General features: G+C 35.9%; 1 protein-coding gene across 1 annotated transcript; it reads right to left on the bottom strand.

The window, feature by feature from the left end:
* Positions 1–1,426: 1,426 nt before the first annotated feature.
* On the bottom strand, positions 1,427–5,525 carry LOC132718535 (uncharacterized). The gene is made up of 2 exons (XM_060702247.1): positions 5,331–5,525; positions 1,427–4,664 (listed from the first exon to the last, which is right to left on the bottom strand). The coding sequence occupies exon 2, from the start codon at positions 4,661–4,663 to the stop codon at positions 2,552–2,554; it is 2,112 nt and encodes a 703-aa protein (XP_060558230.1). The 5' UTR covers position 4,664; positions 5,331–5,525; the 3' UTR covers positions 1,427–2,551.
* Positions 5,526–15,518: the final 9,993 nt, after the last annotated feature.

Here is a 15,518-nt window from a genome sequence, read left to right as displayed (position 1 = left end):
TTGGCTGAAAGGGGGATAGAAAGTCAGCCTTGCTTAAAGGGGTTATAGACTTGGCCCGGCCCGGGCTAAAAATCGAAATCAGCCCCTTGTTTCAAGCAAAAGATCCGGGGCCGGGCCGCTGAAAACAAAAGTTCATCCGTTTACCACAATTTATGGGAGCTGGCACCGGCTGAAATCGAAAGTAGTCAGCCTCTGCTTCAAGCATAGAGCCTGGCCAGCCTGCTGAAAACGAAAGTGGTCATCCTTTACCACAAGTATAGAGCCTGGCCAGCCGGCTGAAATCGAAAGTGTCTGCATATGCAAATAGTATAGAACAAAGCCAGCCTGCTGAAACCGAAAGTAGTCAGCCCTTGTTTCAAGTATAGAGCCTGGCAAGACTGCTGAAACCGAAAGTGGTCATCCTTTACTACAAGTATAGAGCCTGGCCAGCCTGCTGAAACCGAAAGTGGTCAGCCTTTACAACAAATATACGGCCTGACCAGTCTGCTGAAACCGAATGTGGTCAGCCTCTGCTACAGATATAGAGCCTGGTTAGCCTGCTGAATTCGAAAGTGTCTGCCTTTGCCACTAGTATAGAACAAGGCCAGCCTGCTGAAATCGAAAATGTCTGCCTTTGCCACAAGTTAAGAACCAGGCCAGCCTGCTGAAACTGAAAGAGGTCAGCCTCTGCTACAAGTACAGAGCCTGGCCAGCCTGCTGAAACCGAATAAAGTCAGCCTTTACCACAAGTATAAAACCAGGCCAGTCTGCTGAAACCGAAAGGGGTCAGCCTCTGCTGCAAGCATAGAGCCTGGCCAGCCTGCTGAAATCGAAAAGTAGTCAGCCTTTATCACAAGTATAGAACCTGACCAGCCTGCTGAAACCGAAAGTGGTCAGTCTCTGCTACAAGTATAGAATCTGGCCAGCCTGCTGAAATCGAAAGTGTCTGCCTTTGACAATAGTATAGAACAAAGCCAGCTTGCTAAAATCGAAAGTGGTCAGCCTCTGCCACAAGTATAGAGCCTGGCCAGCCTGCTGAAATCGAGAGTGATCAGCCTCTGCCACAGGAATAGAGCCTGGCCAGCCGGCTCAAATCGAAAGTGGTCAGCCTGTGCCACAAGAATAGAGCCTGGCCAGCCTGCTGAAATCGAAAGTGGTCAGCCTCTGCCACAAGTATAGAACCTGGCCAGCCTGCTGAAGTCGAAAGTGTCTGCCTTTGCCAATAGTATAAGAACAAAGCCAGCCTGCTGAAAACGAAAGTGGTCAGCCTCTGCCACAAGAATAGAGCCTGGCCAGCCTGCTGAAATCGAAAGGTCAGCCTTTACCACAAGTATAGAGCATGACCAGCCTGCTGAAACCGAAAGTGTGTAGACCAACCTCTATCTTTATTGCATTGCATTTAGTTTCAAATGAATTGTTCAATATTTAAAGCAAGGCGATTCCATTAAACAAACACAAATTCAACAGTTTAAGTATTATATTTATTAGAGAACCAGAGAAAATATACATACACAATATTAAATGAATAAAACGGATCTCTTTTGACTGGAGCAAAAGTAACTTTCAGTTTTATGATGTATCTGAAATATCAACACTGTAAAGTGGTCACCTTCATCCACAAGTAATGCATGGAAAAAAATTGTGAAAATCTAAAGAATGTTCGTACAAAATACTTAATTAAATAGATAACTCTGGAGTACATGGAAACATTATACAACAGTACAAGTTGTGTTTCTTACATTTAAAATACATGATAATTTAAGTGCTGATATACATGTACTATCAAACATAAAATAAATTGAAAAAAGTATGTACATGTAAAATTATATTATAAGAAAAAGTAAAAATATTGTCAACATACTGGCTGAACAATGTCATTACTGAAAAAATTAGATTGAACTGTTCGTAAAACACAGACAATACAAAAGTATACTAGCAATTTTATAGGATTTCATACTCAACATCTGGCACAAATACAAATACTGATAATCATTGGTACCTAACATTCATTATTTGAATTTCACGTTCCCCTGGGCCTGACACTTCTTTAAGCAAATTATTTCATTTTTTTGTCCCAAATCTTTCGTTGGTCAGAATATTAGTAATCATCTATTATGTGTTAAATATTGCTTTCTTCTTTGTAAGAAATTCGTTACAATGCCAGTGCGTTTTTTGATAAAGTGTATGTCTTCATCTATTGTTATTCAAAATGCAACAATGTTTTGTTTTTCATCTAAATGGACACGTATTATGTAAGATTATACTTTCACACAGATAAAAATGTTACACCGATAACATACTTTAAATTACATTGTGTTTGAATTGACAGTGAATTGGCGAAATATCCCACCATTAATAAAGCACTCTGGAAGTGCGATGATTAAACACTGAGCTTATTTCTATTTAAACTGATCGTGCTCAAAACTATAGAATAAGTGACTCATACTAGATAGTTTCTGGACAAACATTGTGACTTTATTATAATGACAATGTATAGTATACACTGTTCATGAATGTTCAGTGCTTTTGTCATATGTCCTCAGTATCTGTTTAAAGGATTATTGTTTGTCTGTTAATTGTTATATTTCCTATTGATCAATTTGTTTAACAGCTTACAAATATGGATTTTTGCCGAATTATTTCGTCCTCTTATTTGAAGGGAACGCGCATAACATTTAAAAGCACTTTCTAGATTATTCTCTTGTTCCATACACTGTCCTAGAAGATTAAGTGCTGTTTCCCTATGTCCGAGATTTGGTTCAACATCAATGGTTCTAGCAATGTTAGAGAGAGCAGTCTGTTTATCATCTTGTCTTCCTAGCCGGGAATATGTCTTGTACTGCAAGAAATAGAGGTAAGGGAGAGAATCTACAACAGCCATGTTCATCCATTCATCATCTTTATTTCTGTAAGCGAAGTCTTCCTGTGTTGATCTAAACATTTCATGTTGAAGTTCTAATGGACAACAGTTTATTTCACATCGTATAAAACAGACACATGATGCTGTTATATATCTAAGCAACGTGCATTCTTCGTTTGATTCGTAACATAATTTGTTGAATCTTTCTCTTTTTGCACCGTTTTTGAAATGGTAACACCCACACACTGGTTCAACAACACTTAGATCATAACACTCCTCAATATTTTTCAGGATAATTTCAGTCCTCCAAATATCTCCGGTACAATAGAAAACAGATGCTAGTTTCAGTTTACCAGATGCTACATCGGAGTCAAGTCCTAATAACATGAATGAAAGAGCCTTTTTGTATGTTAAATGGTCTTGTTGGTATATGTTTGAAGATGCTAGAATAGATCCAAGTGTACTACATAAATATCGTGCTATCAAAAGGTAAGCTTTTTTATCTATGTTTGTGTAATTCTCAATATGATGATATGACATAAATGTTAAATTTTTTTGCATCGCCAGTCTTGGTGATAAATCATTCATTTTACTTAACAGAAAATTGAAGTTTGTGCTTATACCACGGGCATCACATTTAAGTAATTGCCCAGCAATGAGTGTTGGTATAAAATGTGGATGCATTGGTATAAAATCATTTAAACTTGACTGTAGATATTTATCAATGTTGTCGCATTCAATTACGAGCAATGCCTTTCCATTACTTTCGATTACATAACGGAGAGTTTTAAGTATTAACGGCTTCGATTCCGGAGAAAACTTCCCGCTCATCAAATTATTTTGTGTGATGAAGAAATGAGGACAATATTCATTATGAACACAGTTGTAAAGTGTTGATAAACAAAAAGATAGACAAATAAAGAGGGTATTTTCCTTCCATGCGTCAGATCTTGTATATAAAATACAATGTATCAAAACGGTTTTACACATGAAACTTGAAATGCTGTCGGGAAATCTTGGAGTTATAAATGTTTTCAAAATCATTTTCATCAAAACATAACATCTGATTTGTGTAATACTGAGGTTAAACATTAAAAATCTCTCTGCAAATGATGTTGATATTCTCCATTCAACTGCTTCATTTACACTTCCTTTTCTTCCAACGCCAACAACAAAACATCGCGTGTTATTACAGTACTGTATCATATCACTTGTAGGCCAAAGCTCTTCTCTATGTTGATTTAACCAATGCCGTGCTTGAACTGGTCTTACGTGACAAGGAAAGGCAGGAACAAAATCAAGACCTGTGACTCCAGAAACACCTTGATTAGTATGAGCAGGCCCGTGTCTTACTGAATTAACATTAGCGACAACATTAAAGAATGTATTTTTTAACAATATTCTCCCCATTCTGTCTCTATATGAATTACCATGACTTTCAACTACGAGCGGAAGTGGAGCATCATCTCTTAACTCTTGCAACAAACAATACCCTGGTGAGACATACTCATCTTGTATCATCAAAAAATTACGTTTACCATTTTCCCATTCACTCCAGTCTTGTATCACATTAAATTTGTTCACAGATGTAAGACAATCTGTGTCAGAGTGTAATCCTAGAGTTGTTGTACCTTCTATTTTACTACCGAAGATGAATATATTAGCATCTTCACCGCGTAGCTGATGAGATAACGTAATTATTGATTCATTCAGTAGCCTCAATCTTCTTCTTTTCATCACAATCTTCTCGTTAACACCAATCCCATCCATCACTTGAGACATTTTAAGTGATAAATTGTGAGCGTAATCTGGTATTCCCGACATTCTAAAATAAAACAGAAATTCATTTAGTTTTTAAATATTTCTGTATATCCTAATAAAATACATTAGAACATATGTTTTCACATAGATAAACATCAATTATTCTTGCATATCAGACAGGATTATCTACCATTTCGGCGGTGCTAGAAAACCCTGTCTTACACCCCCATGTAATTTAAGACAAGTCGCGTGCTTTAAATGACGTCATTGCTGCGCGCCTTATAAGAATAAATTGCGTTCTTAAGATGACGTCACTTAACCATTATGAATGAAGTTGTAAGCTCATACGCTGCTATAAGAAAAAAGTGCGTAATGAAAATAACAGTCTTCGTAATTTCTGTTCTGAAAATAATTGATATGTAATATGCAAGAAAAAGAATCAAACACCGGCTGTCGGTACAGACGGGAATATCTAGCTCTCGGGTAACTGTTTAGCGGAAACTCGGCAGAGCCTCGTTACCGCCGTAAACAGTCACCCTCGAGCTAGATATTCATGTCTGTACCGGCAGCCGGTGTAAGATTCATATATTACTTTTAAATAAATCCCTGTAAAGCACCAGTGACACATTTAAACAATGTATTTATAAAGGTTAAATTTTATAAATGATTTAACTATTTATAAAAGCTTAAAAGTTCAAGAAAAAGGGAAAATAAAGTTATTTATCTTTACCTTAAATCGAAAATTGTACAATACGAAATCGAAAGTTGGAATTTCCAATGGTCCACACCTTAATTAGACAGGTTGAATGGTACTAAATAGTAAATCAATAAAGAACTAAATTTTAATCCTTCTTGTAGATTAATTAAAACTTTACTCGTAAATTTAATCTTACACAGACAATTTAAAAGTAATAATCGCTCTCTGGTGGCTATTTTCAGAGGATGAAATTATTGTTGAACGCTATCATATCCATGTATAGAGACTTTGAAACTATCTCTTTATTAGAAAGACATGTACTATATTTCGAACTTTGATTTGAGCAACCAGATTAGTAAATTCAAGAATGTTTCTTATCATTTTGACAAAAAAATCAAATCTTTAAGGCTTATAAATAACTTAACTACATGTACACTTTATTGGTAAAATATTTTTTTTTTCAATTTGGCAGTGATTATTCTTGTGTTACTCAGATAAGGATGATATGAACAACGAAGCAAGAAAAAATCAAATAAATCATTTCTGTGGTTCTACAAGTAAAATGTTATGAGATGCCTGGAAAATATGCAAAATAAAATATCATGTCTATAAACAATGTATCCTTTATAATGACATTTTTTCTTTTATTTTACAAAATAACTTATTTCGCCTCTTTTTTGTCAGAATGTCTAGCATTCATAGCAGCATCATGCGATCTATTCCTTATTGTGTTATTGTTCCCGTACACTTTAGCTTTCTGTCAGCTGTTTGTTAATGAAGAAGCTTCACGGAAACTATATCGCCGGACCGAATCAACAATATATCGGTCTTGTGCAAGAGTTGTAAACCTAGACCGACAATCACTGTGCGTATCTGCTACATTTCTTTCAATTTTGAAACAGTTCCATTTTATTCTGTGGGAAACATTCATGGGTGCTGACAATCTGCCTCTGAGACATGCCTGTCTGCAACTTCCATACTTCCTATTTATCTTGTCAGGCATAAAATGCCTTCTATGATTTTGATTTATTAAATTGAATGCCTTTTCAAATGTTGAATTGCAAATTTAAACAAAAGCACAGAAATTCATACATAAACACATACTTTGTATGCATTCCGCCAAAACCTTGATTTTCGAGGCTCACAAAGTCCTCGTTCTTAAATATGTCGACATACATTTCCATGTAAAAAATCGTTGCATGATTTTAACTTTATTTGAATGCACATGCCCCTGCATTTCTATATAGGTTAAAGTTTATTACTTAGTACTGTAACAAATCAAATTGGTCAAGCGCGACTCAGCCGGGCGACCAATTTGATTTGTAAATACGTACTAATCAATTTTACCCAGCTTTGTGTTTTATTTTTTTTTTTTTATTAATAGATGATTTACCAGACTGATTAACAGTTTTCCGATTTACCAAAGCAAATGAAACGCATTGACAACGTTATAAAGAATAGTTCACATTTATATAACAAAATTCCTTATTTTAATATGAATTAAATTCTTCTATATTAATGTTTTAAAATGACTTTCATAAAATGAAATAATTACCTTGCTTGTTTTTCTGACCAATTATTCACCAATATCATCACATAATTATATTTGATATCTTATACATAAAAACATAACTGTATCACTGCCCAGTTCCGTCATTGTCACTGTTATTCTTTCACAATGGAAATGTTTTGTTTTGTTTTGTTTTTGTAATCACATTTTTTACTGTAAAAATTCTTCAGATTTAAACATATTAATGTTAATCATAAATTATCTTCTCCAGTGTCTAATATTTTGGCATAGATGTTTTGTATGTCAACCAAGTTAATGAATTCAAACTGAATTCAAACTCCTATGACCTGAAGTATTTATCTTAACCATTGTTAAAATCATATCTGTTTGTAATTAAATGACAAAAGAACTGAAACAAATCAGTATACATAACAACTTAAGACAAAAGCTTTAATACTAGAGGTAGGTAAGTTTACATTCAAATACATCATTATAGCGTGATAACATTTTTTAAAAATATATCATTACATCTGTCAAGCGTTTATGATACATCTAGTTATAAAGGGTTTAAAAACTTAAATTATAGAATATCTGTATCGTTTGAATAAAATATCTAATAGTTCACCTCTAAATTGAATGCATTTTTTATTGATCATTGTTTTGAGTTTTAAGATTTACATATTTTCAATTTATAGAATGAAAAATATTCTTAAGATATTAAAATAAATAAATAGATACTGATATAATCTCACTTATATACTCAGGTCGTATGTCATTATCGGCATTGTTTACATTTTACATGTACCGATAAACGCTTCTTGTGTTAATTTTGGGGACTGACAACTATAAATTACGTCAGATTTATAAAGAGTAATGATTTATTTCATTAATTGTTTACATATTTTCTAATATTCAGCGTACATTTAGCTAGAAAGTTGCATTTATTGTAATTTTACTCGGTAAACTTTGACAGGTGTTGTTGTTGTTCGCTGATGCATTATGGGTTGTGTGACTTCCGTTGTCAATAGCAATTGCTGCCTTAACTCAGTAAACAAACCGTTTCAAAGTTATGTATCATCAAAAAGCAACAAATTATAGTCAATCCATGGTACTAGTCATTTTTATAAATATTATATGTATCAATTTATCGTATTTTTTATGTAAAGTTTCATTAGAACTTTAGCTAAGAATTGTTGATGTTCGGACGTTCGGTTGGTTGACAGCGTTCTTTGTGTATGGAATTGATCGTTTCCGAACGTCAAATGTTCAGTTTTCGAACGTCGAACATTGTCAACCGACCAAAACGTACATTTGAACATTTTTCGAACCTTCTTATGTTCGTTTTCTCAGATTTGGTATAAATAGGCCAGAAAAACGATCAACTTCAGTCAGTTTTCATTTAACTTTCGGTTAGTCTACATTATTCAATTTATTGTCGTGTTCTTCTGAACGGCAAATTTTACTTATTTTTAAGGCAAATAAAAACGTAGTCTTTAGATCATTATTTTACATTTAATCAATTATTGTCTAAGAATAATTGATAAGAACTTATATAATTTTTTTCCACATTATTACGGTCACTGACTCGACCAAACTTTATATTTACGTTTCATCATTTTTTGAATAGAAATTAAACGGCAGTCGCGGTAATAATTTTATGTGAAGTCTATGTAAGACTTAGCTATCGGATATTTAAGACTGAATTATATACATGTGTTGATATTATTTACAATACTGTTATTTGAATATTAGACAATTGAATTTATTAACAGTTTAACACTAATTAAAATTAGTAAAACTGTGAACAGTCTTTCTTCTTTGTGACTCAATTTTAATCTTAAAACTGGCGTACCTCCAGAAGTAAGAAGTGTTATCAAGTACTGTTGGAGTACAGTGTCCTAGCCATACGAGTTATACAGAGTAGCCCACTATTGACAGATGTCGTAATAGCATATTTCAGCCAAATAGATCTATATAGACTTTGACAGTCATTCGAAACAAGTATCATCAGTCCCTCTAACCCTAACAATTTCTATTTTATATAGAACATTGTTATATTTGTGATCGTTTCATTGTTCGTAAATACAATATCGTTCTCTACAGTCCAGTACGATTATTGGTCACCAAGTCTTGAGCACGTTACCACATTTTTAAGAGGATTAAAGGGGCCTGGTACCATATATCTGGACCGTAGCGTAACATTTAATGGGTGACTGGCGGTGGGATTTGATAATCAAACATCAAATTCCAGTGATACGAATCCAAGCTTTAGCTTTAGCGGGACTTTATATCGCCAAGATGAATACAGTGCAAGCAGTCAATAGTGATCATACCATATTTTTCAATTCAAATGAGGAGGCAGGGCAAAGTCATGAAAGTGAAGATGATAATATATCAGTCCTATCTCATATGATGAGTGATCATGAAGATGTTGGTGTAAACACAATCACCAACCGTACAAAATACACCTGAAACAAATAATGTGAATGAAGTCCTTAACGGTATAACTGGTATTTTTAAAAGATGTAGTCACTGAACTGAAAGTTTAAAGCAGTCTCAATCTCAACCTTTAGGTATGAATAATGGGCAATAGTTAACAAAGCTAATGAAGTTGATTTGAACTCAAATAACCCACAGATTTGATGATGTACCCCTTATGGTAGACTCCCACACATGTATAGAAGAAATTGGCAAGAATGTCAAAGTACACATGACCCTTTATTAATTTCAAGATTTCAAATACAAATCTGGTAATTATAAACCCCTAGTAAATACCCCCTCAAGTGACCAAAATAGGGTTATTTTAAACACCCGTGTTCGGTTCTAATAAAGAAACTTTGGGTCACCCCCCCGTATAACCGGGTAAGCAAATTGATGGGATGGGTATAAACACCCCCCCTTTTAACCCGGAAAAATTATGATGACAATTTTACATCTTACCCCCGTGTAAAGATCCCAGTGCCAACAATAGAAATAAAGGGGTACACTTTTAAAAGTAGCAGGGGTTTTACGGGTAAAAAAAGGGGAAAGGTAGGGGATAGTAGTTTTTAAAGCTAAGCTCAGCGTTACGGGGGCAGAGAGACAAGAGATAAAATATTGCCAGTTTTTAAGGGACAGGCCCAGAGAGTTTGTGTTCACACAGCTACAGCCTAATGTATTATTAAGTTACAGAAGTTAATAGATGAGCCTGAATAACAGGTATAGGTTTATCGAAACCCCGAGGTCTTTCGCAGTCAAATTTTAGGTAAAAGAAACCAGAGAGTAGGTGAAACCGCAGAGGAGTTTTGCAGCTGAATTGAAGGTTTTGTATGATAAAGCCCATGGTTTTCGAATAGGGGAAAACTCGTGAAGAAGATCTTCGTGCGTAGATTCTTAGGATGGTTTGCGTGATGATGAAGTATGCTATGAAGTAAATATCATAAGGAGCCTGAGACAATTGATGCTGCTGTGTTTCATGAATGTGAATCTGAACAGACCAGAAATTTGCGGAGACACGTAAAGCACTAGGAGAGCTTGTGCTTGAAATGATACCTTAGCAGGCAGAACCTCACAAAAGCAACGAGCAGAGAAATCAAAGAAGGGAACATTTTTCCCAATACCTTTACTAATTTACACAGCATACTTAGAGAAACCTTGCAAAACAGAATGAAAACAATCAAGAATATGATATGTCTGATATCTTACAGCGACTTAACAGATTAGAACAAAATAAAGTCAATGAGTCTAAAATAGACAAACAAATTAGAGGGAAAAGACCTGTGGAGTGCTTTCAGTGTCACAAGATTGGACACTTTGCTAGAGACTGCCCCGAAAGACGAATTCAAAGAAATAAGTTCTTTAATAGGAATCAGCAAGAGAATAAATGGGCTCGAGATACTGAACCTTTAAACTTCAACGGACCAACTCTTGTGCCCAAAGAGAGGTCCCAGTAGAAAAAAATGACCAAGGGCAGATAACTGATGAACCAGAATTGACTGAGCTTGGTAAAGATTCTTTTTCTAACTCTAACAATGTTAATCGTTTATATTCCGGTATATATTTAAAAGGATTTGTTGAGGACATACCTGTAGTATTCACTGCTGATACTGGTGCGTCAAAAACTCTGATTTCATCGCGTATTTACAATAAAATCAAGGAAGAAGTTAAACCGAAGTTGAGAAAAACTACAAGTTTAAGAGCTGCAAATGGAAAAACCCATAGTTGACTGGGGAGAAGCCCTATTCACAATGACACTAGGTACTCTAGAAGTCGTCAAAGAAGCTAAGGTAGCTGAAATTGAGGATGACGTCTTGCTAGGATATGATGTGTTGGGATGTGTGAAAATGGGCGCAGCAGATATTTTGTTGAGTGAAGACAAAATAGTTCTAGATGGGGTTGAGATTCCATGCTTCCAAGTAGGGAGGGGTGAGGCAGCAAAGAAAGGTTGTAGTGGGGCTGAAAATTTTAACTATTCCTGGCCAGTCCGAGGCACTGGTTGATGTTTTTGGTAAAGAGATCAGAAGCTGATGATGACAGTAATCAGTGTGCTGAATTTATTATAGAGGCAACTGATAGTTTCAAAGAGAGGTATAGGTTATTAATGGCTACCTCCCTTGTGAATATATTAATAATGGCGTAACTTGCAAAGTTCGTGTTCTTAATCCTTTTTCTTGTGATGTATTATTAAGACAAGATGCTGTAATTGGTAGAGCAGAAAGAATCGAAAGAGTGGTGAGTGTAATAGCTCAAGAAGAGAATGCGAGTGAAGGAAGTAATCTATGTCGCATTAGAAGAGTTAGTACTCTAGAGTCACAGGTGCACTCAACAGACTCTACAGAAGCTGAAATAGAAGAAATTCCTGGTCATCTAAAAGACTTATTTGATAGGTCAACTAGTGGGTAAAACTAAACTAGAGAAAAGAAAAGTAGCAGGACTATTAGTTAAAATATAAAGATACATTCTCAAAGGATGAATGGGACATAGGGCTTACAAACTTGACAGAGCATGCGATTAACACAGGCGATGCCAAGCCAATTAAACAGAGACCTCGAAGGGTACCTTTAGCGCGTGCCGAAGCAGAAAAAGATGCTATAGAAGATTGGGACCTTAACTTAGGATGTTGTGCTGGTGCCTACAGATGTACACCAAATGAAGCGACAAACCTTTCCCCAAATCTCCTTTGTCTTGGTCGCGAGATTAGAATGCCTGCAGACTTGATGTTCAATCATGCGAATGCCATGTCCAAAGAGGTTATCAATGAGAACCGGTATGTCCAGCAATTAAGGACCAAAATGTTGCGAGCACATGATGTGGCGAGAGAACACCTCTTGTCAAGTGGTAAACGAAGTAAAGATATTTACGATGCCAAGTTGTCCTTCCATAGATATGAAGTAGGCGACATCGTCTGGTGCCTGCATGAAACAAGAAAAGTAGGAGTGACTCCCAAGTTAGAGAAAGCTTATGACGGACCTTATCTTATTGTAGAAAAATTTTCGCCAATTAGTTTCGTAATGCAGTTCGACAAAGATGGAACTAAGCGTACAGTCCACCATAATAAACTTAAGTTATATGAAGGAAAAAACCCTCCTAAATGGGTGACTCGCGCAGCAAATCTCATCAAGAAGAATTAAATTTGTAGACAATCAATTGTCTGTGTATGCATATATTGTTAAAAGAAACTGTAATTTATGTACATTAAAAACTGTGTAACATGTGTAACATTAATTGCTAATGTGAACATTTATTCTATTTTGTGTGAATAAACTGTATTTAAACAAACGATTATTATATTGTGCAGTTTGTGGAGTAATCAAACAATGAATCGAGAAAATTTGTGTACGAAACGAGTAAAACTTTTATTTGTAATATTCCGTTTTAAACGGTTTGACCCGCAAATTTATTACTATAACCGTATGAAGTTCAATCTTATCGAACGTTTGTAAAGACAAATGGTAACTTACAGTGTAATAGCACAAAATGCTCCTCATTTGAATGATTAAACACGTTTTGTAAAGTTTAATTAACAGCTGATGCTGTCTGCAATGTTTACATTTACTTCTCAGCCAATGAAAACGACGATATCTGGAAATTAATTGGTAACGGCTAAGTCCCGGATTAATATCGTTGTCGGATAGGTAATACGTACCACGGAGTAAGATTTACCGCGGAGTAACGTTAATGAGTCAGTGACCAATCATATATATAAGTATACTTTATGGGATGACTCAAAGTTTCTTTTTATAATTCCAGAGAATGTTCTCACAATTTCAAAACCGAGGAAGGGCGTACAGGTGCACACATTGTAGCAAGATAGAAAGGAAGAGTCGCATGGTGGGCCATGTATTGAAGACACACATTCCCATGGATAGGGTGTGCCGTTCTACTGCACCTTGAGCAGTTTCAGGTGTGAGGACCGGGAAACATTGGTAGCTCATATCAAGAAGTATAGGCGCCACAGAGACGAAGAAGTCAAGTCAGGGACCCCTGACTACACCCAGGTGTTGAAGAGGGCAGCTAACCCTATATATGTAGGAGACCGTGACATGGTGGTCCTTAGTAAAGAAGAGTCGTTGAGGTGGCACGCACGCCATACAATGAACCAGGAGGACCCACTGAACGACCCTGATGGTCTTTTTGCTGATGACGATGAGACTACAATGGTGGATGGACTGGTGATGCCGCAATGGATTGCACCAAGCAGACAGACTTCCACCACCATTCAATCAGATCTTGGTCGCCAACCACCACAGTCACACTTGACAGTGCCACTGCCAATAGTGCCGTCAGCATTTAATCCCATCAGATCAGAGTTCCCGAACCTGAGTACACCCCTGGGAACTTTCCAGAGCCAGTCGCAGAAGACCAGTGACCTGGTCACGATTGATGCCAGAGACCTGGCTAGTGTATTAGGTAGAATCAATACACCTCCAGCTACGACACCTGTTCCACCAACACTGGATACTGTAGGGCATCTCAGCACCCCAGTTCTCAGGCGCCGATCACCTGGCTCAGTAAGCACCCCCATGCCTTGACGAGAGAGGTACAGAAGACCTACTCCGGGTTACTGAGTTAAACCAGGATGATCCCCTTACTGCGCGAGGCCCAAGATGTAACTAGAGGACCCGCTATGACATCCATCCAAACCCAGACGGATGTTGTTGACAGTGAAGAGGAGCACCCTAGAAAAGCGACCTAGGTGGAGGAAGAGCATAGCCATATCGCGGCTGTTCTACAGTCTATAGCCTCCTCTACTATGGAGGGTATGAGAAATATTGTGGAGGCAATAAACGGCAATACACGGGCCATCAGATGTCAAGAAAAGACTCAAGAGAAAATCGTTAACGAATTAGCCCGAATAGAAAGAAAAATCACCCAGATGGAACGATCGCGAAACAAGGATAATTCTCCAAGCAATGAAACTAAAACTACCAACAAACCTACTTTATTTTTTAGTGTGACTAACGTTTTATTCACATGTGTTTTGACAGTGTTAAGCCGTTGGGCATTAAACATACATAATATATATTAAATCAACAACAAACAGTATGACATTGTACGTGATATTTTATTTTGTGAAATAGTGACAAACATTTAATTGAATTAAACAGTGTTAATTACTACTGTGTTAATTACTATAACATGGATATCTACAACATAAACAATGAACTAGTGAATCGAATTATTATGAATATCTGGAACACATATAGACTGTACATTTAAAAGTGAAACATATTAAAAATAAAATTGTGAGAAGTGTAAACATGGAAACATGGACTATAGACATTGACATTGAACTTGGTGCTATTTATAATACTTAATCAGTATTATTATTATTGATGAACCTGTGTATAACATTTAAATGACTATTTAAGACTGTTATTAATCAATGAAAGTGAAATGTGGCAAAAACTGTTTAAATGTGCCTATACATAAGATGCATAATTTTCATTATCTTGTGTTTCATATACTTAAGATAGTGATTTTACTTTAAAGGGAGAGCTTCCCTATATATTATTAGTCTTAAAGGTCAATGCCCGAGTTTTGTGATGAATATGTTAAAGGTGCATAAACTTCATTAATTTTGTATTGTAATAAGGCAGCAGGAGCTTTGCCTTAAAAGAGGGGGGTAATGAATATAATCTCACTTATATACTCAGGTCGATGCATTATCGGCATTGTTTACATTTTACATGTACCGATAAACGCTTCTTGTGTTAATTTTGGGGACTGACAACTATAAATTACGTCAGATTTATAAAGAGTAATGATTTATTTCATTAATTGTTTACATATTTTTCTAATATTCAGCGTACATTTAGCTAGAAAGTTGCATTTATTGTAATTTTACTCGGTAAACTTTGACAGGTGTTGTTGTTGTTCGCTGATGCATTATGGGTTGTGTGACTTCCGTTGTCAATAGCAATTGCTGCCTAAACTCAGTAAACAAACCGTTTCAAAGTTATGTATCATCAAAAGCAACAAACTTATAGTCAATCCATGGTACTAGTCATTTTTATAAAATATTATATGTATCAATTTTATCGTATTTTTATGTAAAGTTTCATAGAACTTTAGCTAAGAATTGTTGATGTTCGGACGTTCGGTTGGTTGACAGCGTTCTTTGTGTATGGAATTGATCGTTTCCGAACGTCAAATGTTCAGTTTTCGAACGTCGAACATTGTCAACCGACCAAAACGTACATTTGAACATTTTTCGAACCTTCTTATGTTCG

Source organism: Ruditapes philippinarum, unplaced genomic scaffold, assembly GCF_026571515.1.
Source record: "Ruditapes philippinarum isolate M1 unplaced genomic scaffold, ASM2657151v2 ctg6644_1_1_1_1, whole genome shotgun sequence".
Lineage (NCBI taxonomy): Eukaryota > Metazoa > Mollusca > Bivalvia > Venerida > Veneridae > Ruditapes > Ruditapes philippinarum.
The sequence above is the reverse complement of the archived record's forward strand: the minus strand, read 5'-3'. Positions and strand labels throughout refer to the sequence as shown.